Genomic DNA, 14526 nt, shown 5'->3' on the forward strand with positions numbered 1-14526 from the left:
GAAAGTATCTATTAACTAATCAACTAATGGGATATTTTCAAAGCTTAGAAACGAAGCAAGGACATACAGAGTACGAATTGTATAAAGCTAAGAGTATTTTTTAATTTACTAATTTGTTGTTTCAAGTAAAAAAAAATTGTCAAAATTTGCAATGTATGTGCTCTCAATGTATATTTCTAGTAGGTGACCAGAGCATTCTCATCCTTATTTCCATAAATAGACGATCTTACAGATAAAGGCTCTTTGCATCTGATGAGAACGCTGCATAGGCCATCATAAACCGATTCGCAAAAGGGTAGGCTACGATTAATGTATCTCTATCGACAAAGCCGTATCTAGGAGGTTAGGGATTCTGACCGCCCTCCCTCTGAAATCTTTTTCCGACTCACAAAAACTTAACAAAAATGAATATAAACTGATTTTTTGAAGTTTCTACCCCCCCCTCGAAAAAAATTATTTTTTCCCCTGAAAAAATCCTGAATACGGTCCTGCCTGTAGACAATCCATTTTAAGTTTCCAAAAGCTGCAACCAAATCCTAGCAGACTACCATCCTTTCCTATCACGGTCACTGTAGGCACTTAATCGTGGGGGGAGGTAGAACTTGAGGCCCATACTCTTCTTAACTCGAAGATTATTCTACCAGCTCTTACATTTTTGAGTTTATAAGTCATTTTATTTTCTTTATAATCTACCAATTTTGGCGTTTTTTTTATCTGAAATGTCACGTCCCCCAACACAAGCGTCTGCATTCGCACAAGCGTTAATGTATGTATCTTTGGGAGTAAAGCTGGCTTTAGACAGTATTCAGATTATAAATAGTAGTAAAGGTGTTAAAGTCTTTATATGCCACTGCAGTCACGCCAAAATTATTCTTCGTGTTTTGCATTTTATATTTATAACGGTTCAAGCTAAATTTCAAATCATGATCTGGCCTCACGGCTCTTAGTAGCAATGGAATAGTTACTTGTAACACTATATGAGTATTCAAGCTAATTAGGGCTTAGAACATGTAAAAATAAACCCCGTCTCCTTCTATTTCATGTAAGTGACATACTATCCCTGCTTTTCCAAATTACCTAACCCCCTCATCTATCTGCTAATACCATATATCTAGCTCTACGGCTGCTATATTCTGATCAGCGGGTATATAGGGGTCAGGGATTTTCTGACCTGGCAACCATGGAATTTTATGATTTTTAAATTTTCTGCAGCCTCCTACCATTTTGTATCATCCGCCTATTTGTTGTTATTTTGAAAATAATGGGTCTCCTGAAATGATTCCACGAGCCATAAAATTTTCCAGGGGTGGAGATTCTTTCTAAGCCAGCGCTGATAGTGCTTCAGACCCATCATTTTCTTTTTATCTAAGCAGACTTAAGAATATGAATATAATTTTAAGAATCTGAGGCATTAATTATTCTGAACAACAGAGATTTTTTTTGTTTTTGGTTTTATTTACTTCCGATATAACTTTTTATTCTGAATTCCAATTTAGAACTCTTCCCTGCTGTAGCAAATTTCAGTTTTATTTCAACTGTTCAGGACAAAGTCGTATCCAGGATTTTCTGGAGGGGTTTTACAAACGGATTTTTTTTCGGGGAGGGGGCTTTACACAAAAAAAAACTAAAAAACGCATAAATTTCCGTATATTCATTTTCATTATGTTTTTACGAGTCGGACAGACATTTTTTTTGGGGAGGGGGGTTTTAGCCCCAGGGTTAAAATATTTTCTTAGTTGTTTTGGGAGGTTGTTTCATACAATTTTGCATTAAAAAATTTATTTTCATTTCTTTATTGCCCCTTGTTTATGCGCCAGAATTTATGTTAATTTGTCTTTGTTAAATTTTTGAATGTTTCAGACGAAAAAAAAACAAAAAAAAAAAAACATTACAGCATAAAGATTTTGGTGCCGTGGGAATTGCAGACTGTATTTTTTTAATTCGACATACCAAACTGCTCTAGAAAACTATTGTAAGCACATAAAGTAGAAATAAACTAGAATATTTTTATAAAACAGTTATAAAATAGTTATTCTTATAAATGTCAGCCACGTTCAGAGCCAGGATACCACTAGGCATGCCTTCTGCCTTTCTCTCTATTGAGGTCCAAAAACTACTAAAATACTTCTAAAAACGCAAGAATTCTTTTAGAGGTGTTTAAAATGGATTTTATAGCTTCATTTTAATGTTATTTTTCTAATTTTACGAATGCTGTTTTCGGAAACAACTGAAAATAGACGCTGCACCAACGGCAAGTACATTTGAGACAAGCCATGCCTCAATGTAAAAATAACTACCATTTTCAAGCGCCGCAACGTAAAGCGAAAGTGGCTTTTAAGATCATCTAGAGTAAATTTAGTACCAATATCGACGGAAAAAAATAGATTACGAAAATTTGACCTCGTGTTCATCGTACTTAATAAATTATCTCCATAAATTGGCATCAGTGATTGGATCTCAGCTATGATCCTGAAACGCTTCTAAAAATACTATTGCATCCATAAAATAATTAAATTTAAAAAAATAATCAAAATAGTGAGATTGAATTGTTGCTTTAAAGCCATTACGATAACGATTGGAATTTGTTACTAAGAATCTAATAGCCAGAAATGCTTTCCCCTTGTAGCCTGGATTTGCTTTCCCAATGTTGTTCTGGTGGATTTCCGCTAGTCATATGGTAAGCCATCCCACCAGTATAGTCTTAAAGGCAATTTTTGATTTAAGGCATGTGAACCGGTATAATTTCATGAAAAAATCGAAGTCGTGTATATCCTTTTGAATGCATTTACCTTTTTTCAGAAATGTACGAGCGAGCCATATCCCTAAAAGAAAAAAACCCCGATCTCAAAGTGCTACTTGGTCTCGGTGGATGGGCGGATTCATCTGGTGACAAATACTCTCGAATGGTTAGCGACAAAGCGAAAAGAGCACAATTTACGACTCACGCAACTGCCTTTTTGAAAGCTTACGGTTTCGATGGATTACACATTGATTGGCAATATCCTACATGTTGGCATCTAGATTGCAGCAAAGGACCCCAAAGTGACCGTGAAAACTACGGAAAACTTCTAAGGGTAAGTTCCTAATCTTAGAAAAATTTTAAGGGGAAGTTGTCAATCTGCATTTTTATTTGTCATATCTTACAACTCCAAAGTTTCCTTAATGCTCATTTCTTTAGTTTAAAAATGCGATTAATTAAACAGACGAAGTTAAATATAAGCGTTTAAAAATAAATAAAAATAAGATTTCAGTTCGTGTTAATAAGCTATTTAATGCAATATATATTTTTTAGGAATTGAAGAAAGTTTTCCGTGGATCAAATCTTCATCTATCAGGATCCATATCAGCTGACAAAAAAATCATAGATGAAGCTTATGATGCTCAGGCTTTAAGTGATAGTCTTGACCTTATATCCGTCATGGCTTACGATTATCATGGGCCTTGGGAAAATGAGGCTGGGTATATTGCTCCTACCAGGTCTAAGGATGGAAATGATGTGGTAAGCTAAACCTAAATTTGTGTTAAATTATGTTTATTGAGAAAAGGGGATAGGGGGTTGCGAATTGGTATTTTTCAATTTGTTTTTTGATCTGACTATATAAGTTGGAAAAAGCCCTATCTACCCGTAAGAGAAAAAAAATCCACAGTATATTTCAAATGCCTTTTTACTTTTGATCACAAATATCACTAATTCTTAGATTACCATTACCGCTCTGATAAACTTATAGATAGAGAGAATACTTTCGGTTATCTGACTTCTTCCTGATAAGTATTAATATGTTACGATGAGGGAGGAGGGCCTTCCTTCCAACTATAATAGAAGTATAGTGGTCTTGTAAAGGGCCAGTAGACAATTCAGGGAGACACAAAGAGTTCATTTGTAAAAACCGTTGTTGCTCAAAAGCTTCTCATACTTTTTACTGGTTTAGTATTCAACACGAAATGACGTTTTGCGATCTTTTTATTAGCCCAAATTTTGACATAGTGACAAGGGGTAAATGCAATAATTGGTAAAGCATTTAGGGCTATTTGTCTTTCCTATCAGACATTATTAATTTGGTGCAATGGTGAGGGGACAAGAGCACAAACGATTCATTTTTATATTTTGACATCTTCAAACGGAATTGTTTTGATTGCAAATTGTAATCCAAAAAACAGATGTATTATATATAGTATAATAATGGTAATGTACCAGTTACCGGCACTAAAAACATAGTTTCGGCTTTCAGCTAAGATAGTTTCGAACTTATAACTGAGGCATGTGTCGAAAAGAACAACACCTACATCATCTAATATTTGACATGTTGATCCTTACTTGCCCTAAAGTGCTACATACATGTCTTTTCATGGGTTTCATATTTTAGGGGAGATAAAGATAACATAAATTTTTGTCACCATTAAGCCTACCACCTCAAAAGTCAAGAAACTAAACCTGGGCATACTTTGTGAACATTGGATTTCGACATATAATCTTTAAAAGCAAAAAATAGCTTAATTATGATTTTTAGTGAAAATTCAGCTTTAACCAAATAAATTGAGGATTAATTTTATCAGTGATTAAGTTTTCTTTGAAATTTCTCATTTTTTTTTGGCCAGACGCTATGCTGTCAGTGGCTATAGTAGTTTTAATCCCTATCTTCCCATGTAACGCTGTCGAAGATTTAACTCTCATAAGTTTCAAATTCTTCTAGTTGCAGCCAAAAATAAAAAAAAGGCATACCAATATAAAGTGAACGTGCAAAAAATTTAGATATTTTGTAATTTTGGCATAATTAATTATACCATTTAGTTTTTAATTGCCAAAAAGTAGACGTTTGCAAAAACTGGAGATAAATTGTTTCTAAAAAAAGTTGGTTTGTTTAGTTTCAAGAATTGTCAGAAGCATTAATATTAACTAGTTAATTAAATACAAGCGCATAGTTGGTTAATTTAGTATTAGATAGTATTCAAGTTTTTAATACATTCCTTGTCTTCTAGGAGTCCACTATGCGTTACTTGGAATTTAAAGGCTTCTCGACCAATAAACTTCTTGTTGGCATGTCCACTTATGGCAGAAGCTATTTACTTGCTGAAGAAGGTGACGCATCGAAGAGTTTAGGCTCTGGCTCAGCAGGGCCTTATACAAAAGAACCCGGGCTTATGGCTTACTACGAGATTTGCAATGCAGGTAAAATAAATTTGGTTCTGCTTCAAAACTTTTGTTTGAAAGTCAAATAATATCTATTCGGCAAGTTAGTAAATAATGTTAAAAAAAGAATTTGCCAAAAAATTGCCAGTATTGCCTGTTAATACAAGAAAGAGTACTTCAAATCGAAAGATTAACATGTTGAATTGAAAATGCAGACCTTGAAGACCTGGTAACCAGTTTTCAAATTAATTAAAAATTCCTTCTCTCATTTTAGTATTAATAACTCTTAAAGATATCAATTAAATTTTCAAGTGTATTTTTGGGCTGTATATCAAATATAATAGCAGAATATCAAGATTTATTTAGTGGCAATGTTGATTTCCCTTTTACGCTCGTTGTCATCGCGTGCAACAAAAACAGCCAATTTCAAGAAACAAGCATGGACTTTGAGTGCGTTCTAACAGCAGGTGACCATATAGAACATTATTATTTCAAATAATGGTGAGCAATAGAGAAAAATATATTAGTTTAAGTATAAGTAAGTAAGTAAGTTTTATTGCGCTGAAGTCTTAGGGCCATGGCAATGCAAAACAAAAAAGAAAATTAACCTTTTTAAATGTCTTTATAAACCTTGAAAAGAAATTCGATTTACTGCTTACAGCTAATCGTTTTCTGGTTATTGGTATTAACCTTTTCATTACAGGTTATGCCAGGGCTATTGGTTGAAGGACAGGTAGGTGTGTTCCAGGAGTGATTCGTAAGTAAAATGTATGATACAATGAAGTTTGGAAGGACTGACTTCTCTGGTATGAAAGATTTACCATGGACTAAAAATTTATTTTAAAAAGTTTAAAAGTGTCTGTCTTAAAATTCATTATTAAATAAAAAAATAATTGTTTTGTAGCTGAAAGTAAGAAGCGACATTAAACTTAAAACGAACAGAAATTACTCCGTATATGAAAGGGACTGTTCCCTCTTCAACGCCTCGCTCTTTGCGCTAAAGTTTGACTCTTTCTCTCAACTCCACTTTTTACAACAGTAAAAACTTTAGCGGAAAGAGCGGGGAGTTGAGGAGGGAATAGCCCCTTTCATATACGGATTAATTTCTGTTCGTTTTAAGTTTTAATGTCACTCCTTACTTTCAGATAAAAAAAACTTGTTTTGTTTATCTGAAACATATCAAAATATAAATAAAATATAAACATATAAACTACAAATAAAAATGCAAATCACTAAAATCTAATTGTTTGCTCCATGGCCAACCTGAGAAATCGTTTAAAATTTTTAACACGTATTAAATGGGAAACTATGTATAAGTTTTCAAAGAATCCCTGCATTCTGGCTGATTTCAGCTGGAAAAAGTCAACCGTTTCACATACCTAGGCTCCCAGCTTTGTACTGACGGATCTTCTGACGCTGATATCCAACAGAGAATACAGAAAGCGCAGACAGTCTTTGCCTCCCTTCGGAAACCCTTATGGAATCGCCGCGAAATCAGTGTCCAAACGAAAGTTCGAATTTACATGGCACTAGTCCGCACCGTTCTCCTTTACGGGTGCGAAACATGGTCGGTAAAACTACAACAAGAGAATACACTTAAGGTGTTTGAGCATACTTTTCTACGAAGAATTATCAGAGTACAGGTACGTGACCGTATCTCCAACGTGAATATACGTCGAATGTGCAATATTCAGAGAGATGTTGTGCTCACTATTAAAGAACGCCGTTTGAAATGGTTGGGCCATGTATTACGGAAACCGCCAGAGAACCTGCCTCGCCAAATACTTATAGTTGAGCCTATTAGCTACTGGAAGAAACGCCAAAGAGGACAGAGGAAGAACTGGTGGAACCTGGCCAAGTCAGACCTTGAACCAATCGGGGGTTTCAGAAAATTCGGTCACAGATGGTCAACACAGTGGCTCGCTTTTGCAGAGCAGCTGGCACAAGATCAAACAACATGGTCCAAGAAGGTCTCTAAGATCATCGATGCCGGGCGAGGTGGAAACGCCTGATTCCCGCCACAAGTACAAGTAAGTAAGGACGAAAATTAGATCCTGAAAAAGATTTTGTTGTCTTTGAGCCTATGAAGTACTCAGCAAAGCTTACTGACATAAAACACAAGAAACAGTAATTCTAAGGGGGCCCTAAATGACTTTAAATCTCAGTTATGACAGTGAACCAAATATAAAAGTATTCAAATACCACCCATTTACTGTGTCAAAGCCGTTATAGCTGATTGCAATATCCTAATGGACACTAGAAATAAAATTAGTTTCAATGTTTCTATAATTATCTCTGTTCTGTTTATTTCAGCTAAAAACCTAGACTGGAGTCAAGGAAGGAATAAGTTGGGTTCATTTATCACTCAAAAAAGAGATTGGGTCAATTACGAAGATGCTGAAAATTTTGAAAATAAGGTAGGGTATGAAGACTATTTGATACTTTACTGTTTTTAGTGAACTTCTTTTTTTGATATCCTAATGCTATTTATCTTATTTAATTGCTTTTGGTTATCATATTTTTTCTCTTCTTTTACTATTATTTAAGTTACTTGATACCTTTTTAAAAAAATTATATCCTTCAAAAGAAACCGAAAAATTATGATTTTTTCCTTTTTGCTATCCAATTTAAAGGGCTGTACACTTTTTTAAGCTTGTTTAAGAACTACTTTATCTATAATATATACCTCTTTTTTTACACAAGTATTATCTGTGGTATGCCCCAGAGCAAAAAGTCCAGTGTAATGTGTACTGTTTCCGAGCTCGTAAACAATCTTACAATAAATTAGGCATTTAGTGAAAAAGAATGAAAGTTGAGTCAAATATTAATTGGGCAAACCCCTAAAACTACAGATGTAAACAAACAAGATTGAATGAATCCAAGTGAACCTAAATTTAGCAGTAACTAGGAAAATATTTATATTTTAGGGCTATTCAAATTAAGATAAATTGAAGGATTCTTCCAAACTTCACAGCCAGGGTTTGTCTTTAGCCTCAAGTTACAATATATTTTAGGATATAATCGTTAGAATAAATACTGAAAACAAGCGAGAATCTGGCCCCTTTTTTTGTCAGCTTTAAATTCTGCCAAAGAGCGATAAACCGAATCATATATTACGTTTTTTTACTTTTGTGAAAATACAGTTGTTGCAAAGCAAATTTACTTTTTAAAGCATTCAAAATCAAACAGTTTGGGGTAACGAATTGTTTGATAACGAATGTGGTAACGAGCTGTAAGTAAGGAGTTACCGGGCACAATAGTAACCAAAGTTCCAAAAAGGGAATTTTCATACCAATAGATACTTCAAAAAAAATTGATCTTTATGCTGGTTTTAAACATATAAGGTTCATGCAGTTTAGTCTTACCAATCAAAGGTTACGCGCCTGCTAATATTTGCCCTATTTTTGAAAAAAGGGAGAAACACCCTCTAAAAGTCATAGAAACTTAATGAAAATCACACCATCAAATTCAGTGTATCACAGAACCCTGCTGTAGACGTTTCAAGCCCCTATCTGCAAAATGTGGAACTTCGAATTTTTTGCCAGACGTAACATCATGGATGTGTGTTTATTTGTTAATTTTGTTGTTTTGTTTTTTCCCCAGGGGGATCGTATCAGCCCATTGATCCTACAATACCACGAAAAGGTTTATTCGAACGGAAATTAAAAATTCTAGTGCCCTTTTTAAGTGACAAAACAATTGGAGAGCAAACAGGCCCCCTCCGACACTCTTTTTTCCCCAGAGTCACTTGATCAAAATTTCTAGATAGCCATTTTATTGGGCATAGGCGAGAAATTTAATAACAATATCTTTGAGGATTAATTAATCCCCCACAGTCCACGGGGGAAGGGCTGCAAGTTGTCAACTCTGGCCATTGTTTACGTATAGTACTGGTTATTGGGAAGCATACATACATTTTCAGGGATTTTTTTATTGGGGGGGGGGGTCGGGGGAGAAGGTTGCGTTGGACAATCTTTCCATGGAGGATGTTTCAAGGGGCAAGAGAATTTTTCATTGAGGGGAAGCCAGATTTCCTAGAATTATTTAAAAATATCAGAAATTAAATTTAACAAAAATCCGGTTTCTGTTAGCTGAAAGTAAGGAGCAACATTAAAACTTAAAACATACAGAAATTATTACTTATATGAAGTTTGTTACGTAAGTTAATTCATAAGTTACGTATATCTATTACTAATAAAAACTTTCGTAACTAAAATTAAAAGTCGTAGTACCCTTTTTAAGTAACCAAAAACATTGGAGGTCAACTAGGCTCCCCCACCCCTTTTCCTCAAAGTCGCCCGATCAAAATTTTGAGAAAGCCATAAAAAGTAAAACTAATATGCAATTTTTTTTGCAATTATTCATGTACGATGAGCCAGAATAAAAACCTGCATTAATTCAAAAACGCTCAGAAATTAAATAAGAAAAAAGTTTTTTTTTTAACTTAAAGCAAAGAGCGACATTAAAACTTAAAACAAACAGATATTATTCCGTCTATGAAAGGGGCTGTCCCCTTTTCAACAACTCGCTCAGTGCACTGAACTTTGCCTCTTTCTCATGACTCTATTTTTTTAAACAATAAAAGTTTTAGCATAAAGAGTGGGTGGTAGGTGTTGAGGAGGGGACGGTCCCTATCATATACGGAATAATTTCTGTTTATTTTAAGTTTTAACGTCGCTCCTTACTTTCAGTTAGAAAAAAACTGATTATTTGTTATTTAATCCTTTAAAGAATCCTAAAAGGATTTTCATACAAAAAGATAGAATATGTCGTTGCTAGTGTGACCGAAAAAAGAGGACACAAAGTGTTTTAAATTAAACATGAAACTTTCAAAGTCCTGAAAACTAAATGAGATGGGAAAAAAGGACCGAATTAAAGGATGGAACTTGTTTTGTTTGAGCTGGTGGAATTAAGTTGCTCAGGCCAAAATTAAGAATATTGCTATTCTTTTTGGTAAGGTGATTTATTTTCGTGTTATTTAAAACTCACTCGGAGAAATGAAGTTTGATTAATACTAATGAAAAAAAAAAAACAAATATCATGAAAATAGAATAATTTATAAGCAAAATTATGAAAACTACAACTTGGAAATTGAGAACGCAGTGTTACACTTCCAAACATGTTGCATCTCGTAAGAGAACAAAGTTATGGTGTGTCCATCGATGCAGTATTTTGTTTTGGGCAGCAACCCCTTATCCTGGAACGATATAATTTTCTGTTCTTCGGTCCTTGGCAAGTCCCAAATCTTAATTTGGTAAAATCCTAGTTAATTGACTTCTTGCTATCTTGGAAAGGGTTTAGGTTAGGAAAATAAAACTTTCAGGGATGGGTCTACGGGCTAAAGTATGTCCTGGGAAGGTGTTTTAAGGTACCCGCCTCTACTCCTTCTCCCTCTAGAGGGCCCTGAAATTTGCCTACATGACAGGTCTACACCTATTGAAATTTTGACCAAACAATATTTTACCTTAATTTTCGGTTACTATTTGCTTTTTCTCTGCCTTTAGTTCTAAAAATGCAATTCCTGTTATTTGAGTAGATTGAGCCTTATCAATGTTTTTTTTCAAAATTTAGGAAATGTATTTGCATATCTTTAAAACCTTATAAAATGAAATTGAGCAAAGTTATGAAGCTGAATACAATTTTGTTGTACTTCAATTAAGCAGAAGATCTATTTTGCAAGGTTTCAATTTTATAACACACATATTTTTAAAAGTCATCAAAGGTCAGGCCCCTCTAGAGGGAGAAGGAGTGGAGGTAGATGCTTCAAAATACCTTCCAGGGACATACTTTAGTCTGTAGATTCATCCCTAAAAGTTTAATTTTCCTAAACTAAACCCTTTCTGAGATAGCCAGAAGTCAAGTAACTAGAATTTTACCCTTAATCCATGTTTAGACACTATATTCTATCACTAGTCAAAGCAAACTAAACGGTGTCCTCAAGAATCGTATTAATAATGAACTTTTCTTTGTCTTTGAGATGGTCAGCTGAAGCCGAAGCTTCCAATTCAATAATTCACAAATGACCTTCACAATTTTGCTAATAAAATATTCTATTTTCATTATATTTTGTTGTCACCGAACTTCACTCCTCGCGTGTGTGGTAAGATCATGCAGGTTAATATAAATACACGAAGGCCAAAACCAAGGTATGATATGCTAGTTCTGGAGTTATTTGGTTGTTTTACATTTATTTTTTAATAGGCATATGCTCCGGGGGTGATTCCAGCACGGGGATACCATAGGTAATTTACGGTAGGCACGCCACATGCCTGGGTAGGGAATTTAAAGTGCGGAAACTCTTTAGGCAAGTGTGTATTCTCCTGATAAGCCCTTGTATTTGGTACGACTTATACTTACTTACGACACGACTGCCTGTCCATGGATTTTTCTTTGCGGTTGATTATGTATGGCTATGCTGCTTCACCTATGTGATTGGATGAATGAGTAGGGTTAAGGCCTCGTTAAAGTACTGATCTCTGTTAATTACTAAAGTAGGAAAACAGTTTCCCTTTCTCCTTCTGTTTTTTGTTTGTTTATATGGTTAAAAAATTTTATATTCTCTATTTTTTATTATTCATTATTTATTATTTACTATATTTTTTTATTATTTATTATATTTTGTATTATTTAATATTATTATTATTTTTATAGGATATATTTCTTATGTTTGGTTTTATGGTGTGTGTTTGTTTCTGTGTTTGTGCTATTGCACAGGTGATTTCTTTTTTACTATCATAGTCAAGTACCAGAATTTTGTTTTCCCCTTTTTTCTTCCATCTTACCGATACCTGATTATATCAAGCTTCGACTCTTTTCCTTTCTAATTAATATAAATTGTTCGTGTTTAACGTTCAACTTCCACGTGTAACCTCATTAGATTGGTTCTCTCCTGAATTATTTCCAAATTTTTCTGTACAGCACTTAAAAGATTTATGTCAATCCCAGGAACCTGCTTTATAAGAAAAACCTTAGTCCTTAATTACTCCTTGAACAATTATCATGTGACTGGACTCGCAACGTTACATTAGATTCTGATTAAGAATCAGCATAAAGAAATCACAGGAATCATCTAAGGTGAAACAGAAACTTGGAAAAAATAGATTTAATCAGTTTTGGAGCATTTTGATACATCAAATTAGATTTTATGAAATTCAAATATTTGAACACGAATTATTATGAAAGAGACAAAATTTAAAAGTAATTCATGAACAAATCCTAAGTATATATTTACATTAAGGGAAAGAAGTCACATTTTCAGCCTTATGTACGGAAATTTGTCCAATCTGGAAGTTGAATTACTTAACTGCACGCATGTGGGGTTTGCTTTCTATGTTTGATTGACGTTTCTGTTATTGACGCATTCGAATTTCAATTGGTTGTAGGATTGTACTAATATAAAGTAAGCAAATTAAGTGACATTTGAGTTTTGTGTTAGCTTCTTGAGGAGGGAGATGGAGAAGTCATATACAAAGGAGTCTATTTTTAAATTAGATAGTATAAAATTCAAAAATTTAAACATCAAATATTATAAAAGAGACATAATCTAAAAGTAATTCATAGAAAAATTCTGAGTATATATTTAAATTAAGGGTAAGAAGACACATTTGACTGCATTGGAATTTTCAGAAGTTTTTTTCTTTTATTCAAGCACTCGAAACAAATTCTTTCGACAATTCAAAAGGCACTATGTGATAGTTATTTAACAATTTGGATCTTCCACCCATGTCCTCAAGCTAAATAATTTTTGTAAGTTCATCTGGTAAATTTTAAATTATTGGATTTCTTAGATATTCACAAGTCTGTCTTTTTTCTCATTAAAAATAATTGTTAGAAAATAAAGCTAGTTATACCAAAATTTGGTTTTTTAGTTTGTGGATGCTTCAACAATCCTTCCTAGCAATTAAACATAAAAGTCCTTTTTCGACTGAAAGTGAAGAGTGACATCAAAACGCAGGGCTGTCTCCACTTCAAATATGTGAACGGGAAATTGTGCTGTTTAAAGCAAGTGCACATCAACAAGCTCTTCTATCCTTAGAATCAGTGGCGTAGTTTTGTCAAAATTACGAGGGGGGGGGGGCAAAGCGGAGCCAATTCTCCCAAATCAAGTGAAAACGACACTGAAACCTGAATAATGACCCATTTAGTAACATAAAGGCAAATAAATACTAAAGAAAACTGATCTGTTTCTGTGGATGCTTGAATTATGCAGGCTTATCTTAGTTTTGACAAGATTTTTGAATACACTAAATTTCAGCGGGGGGAAACTGGAGTCTCAGAGAGGCATTTGTCCCCCCTTTTTGTTCCACAGAAAATACGTCCCTACTTGGAATACTGTGAAAATCTCTTTTAATTTCATTCCAGTTGCCTCTGTGCTTATGCTGTTGTTCTTGAAGCACTGGGACACAAAAACAAATTTTAGCATAAAGAGCCAAATGTTGTGGGGGAGGCAGCTCATCCTCCTCTGGCTGTTTAAAAAAAATAGCTGTTGACAATGCTGAAAAGTATTGTCCGGTTTTTCCATTCTCGCTTTAAATTTATTTCAATCACCGCAGCCTTTTGTTTTGACTAGGTAATTGAAAAACCTTTCAACTTCAAGGTTTTTGGTAACTGAAAACCTTGAAATTACCGTAGCCCAGTCATGGTCATACCACATAAGCCTTAATTTATAATTAGCCTACTACAGACAGCTTGTGTTTTGACTAGCTTCTTGTTCTTTTTCTTCCATGCCACCAGCAAAGGTTTCCTAATGCAGCTGAAGCTGGTATTATGGTTATTTATGTCTGTTTTTTTTTTATTGCTTCCAATGATTTACACTGTTAATTTTAGGTAATTCATGGCTGTTTATTTGCTCATGTATTTCAATGGTTATTCTGTATCGTCATCGATCTATTCAGCAAATAAATCTTTGTAAAACAAACGGATAAAACCTATAATTTGATCATAATTTGTAGGCGGATTTCATCAATCAGGCAGGATTTGCTGGAGCATCAGTATGGTCTTTGGATATGGACGACTTTAATAATATCTGTTGCGAAGAAAGCTTCCGCTTAACAAGAGCTATTGCAAGAGGATTGGGCTTAAGAAATGACACCTATAAAAAATCCTGCACTACTCCTGTGGTTGTAACACCTCCTCCTGTTGAATTCGAAGAAGACTGGGATGACGGTATGCCTATTTTTCTTGATGACAGTATTCTCTGATTAGATCCTTAGTAAAATATGAATTTGTAATGATCCTTGAGGTATACCGTTGGCAGATTATATAACATTGCTTGAGAGGCTTCCAGAAAAAAAAACACGCTTTAAGCCCCTATTTAGTGTAAAAGTCAAATTTGTTGTAAAGTGGAAATATACACAACTCGTTCTCAAATGAGTAGAAACATAATACAACCTAAAAAT

General features: G+C 34.2%; 1 protein-coding gene across 1 annotated transcript in view; it reads left to right on the forward strand.

Annotated features, from left to right (window-relative positions):
• LOC136027672 (probable chitinase 10) overlaps positions 1–14526 on the forward strand; it is a 231098-nt gene that overhangs the window by 178739 nt on the left and 37833 nt on the right. Inside the window, 5 exon segments of the mRNA XM_065705119.1 lie at positions 2800–3074; positions 3293–3499; positions 4978–5167; positions 7442–7545; positions 14080–14293. Coding sequence (XP_065561191.1) covers positions 2800–3074; positions 3293–3499; positions 4978–5167; positions 7442–7545; positions 14080–14293 — 990 coding nt within the window.

The sequence above is a fragment of the Artemia franciscana genome, chromosome 5, assembly GCF_032884065.1.
Source record: "Artemia franciscana chromosome 5, ASM3288406v1, whole genome shotgun sequence".
NCBI lineage: Eukaryota > Metazoa > Arthropoda > Branchiopoda > Anostraca > Artemiidae > Artemia > Artemia franciscana.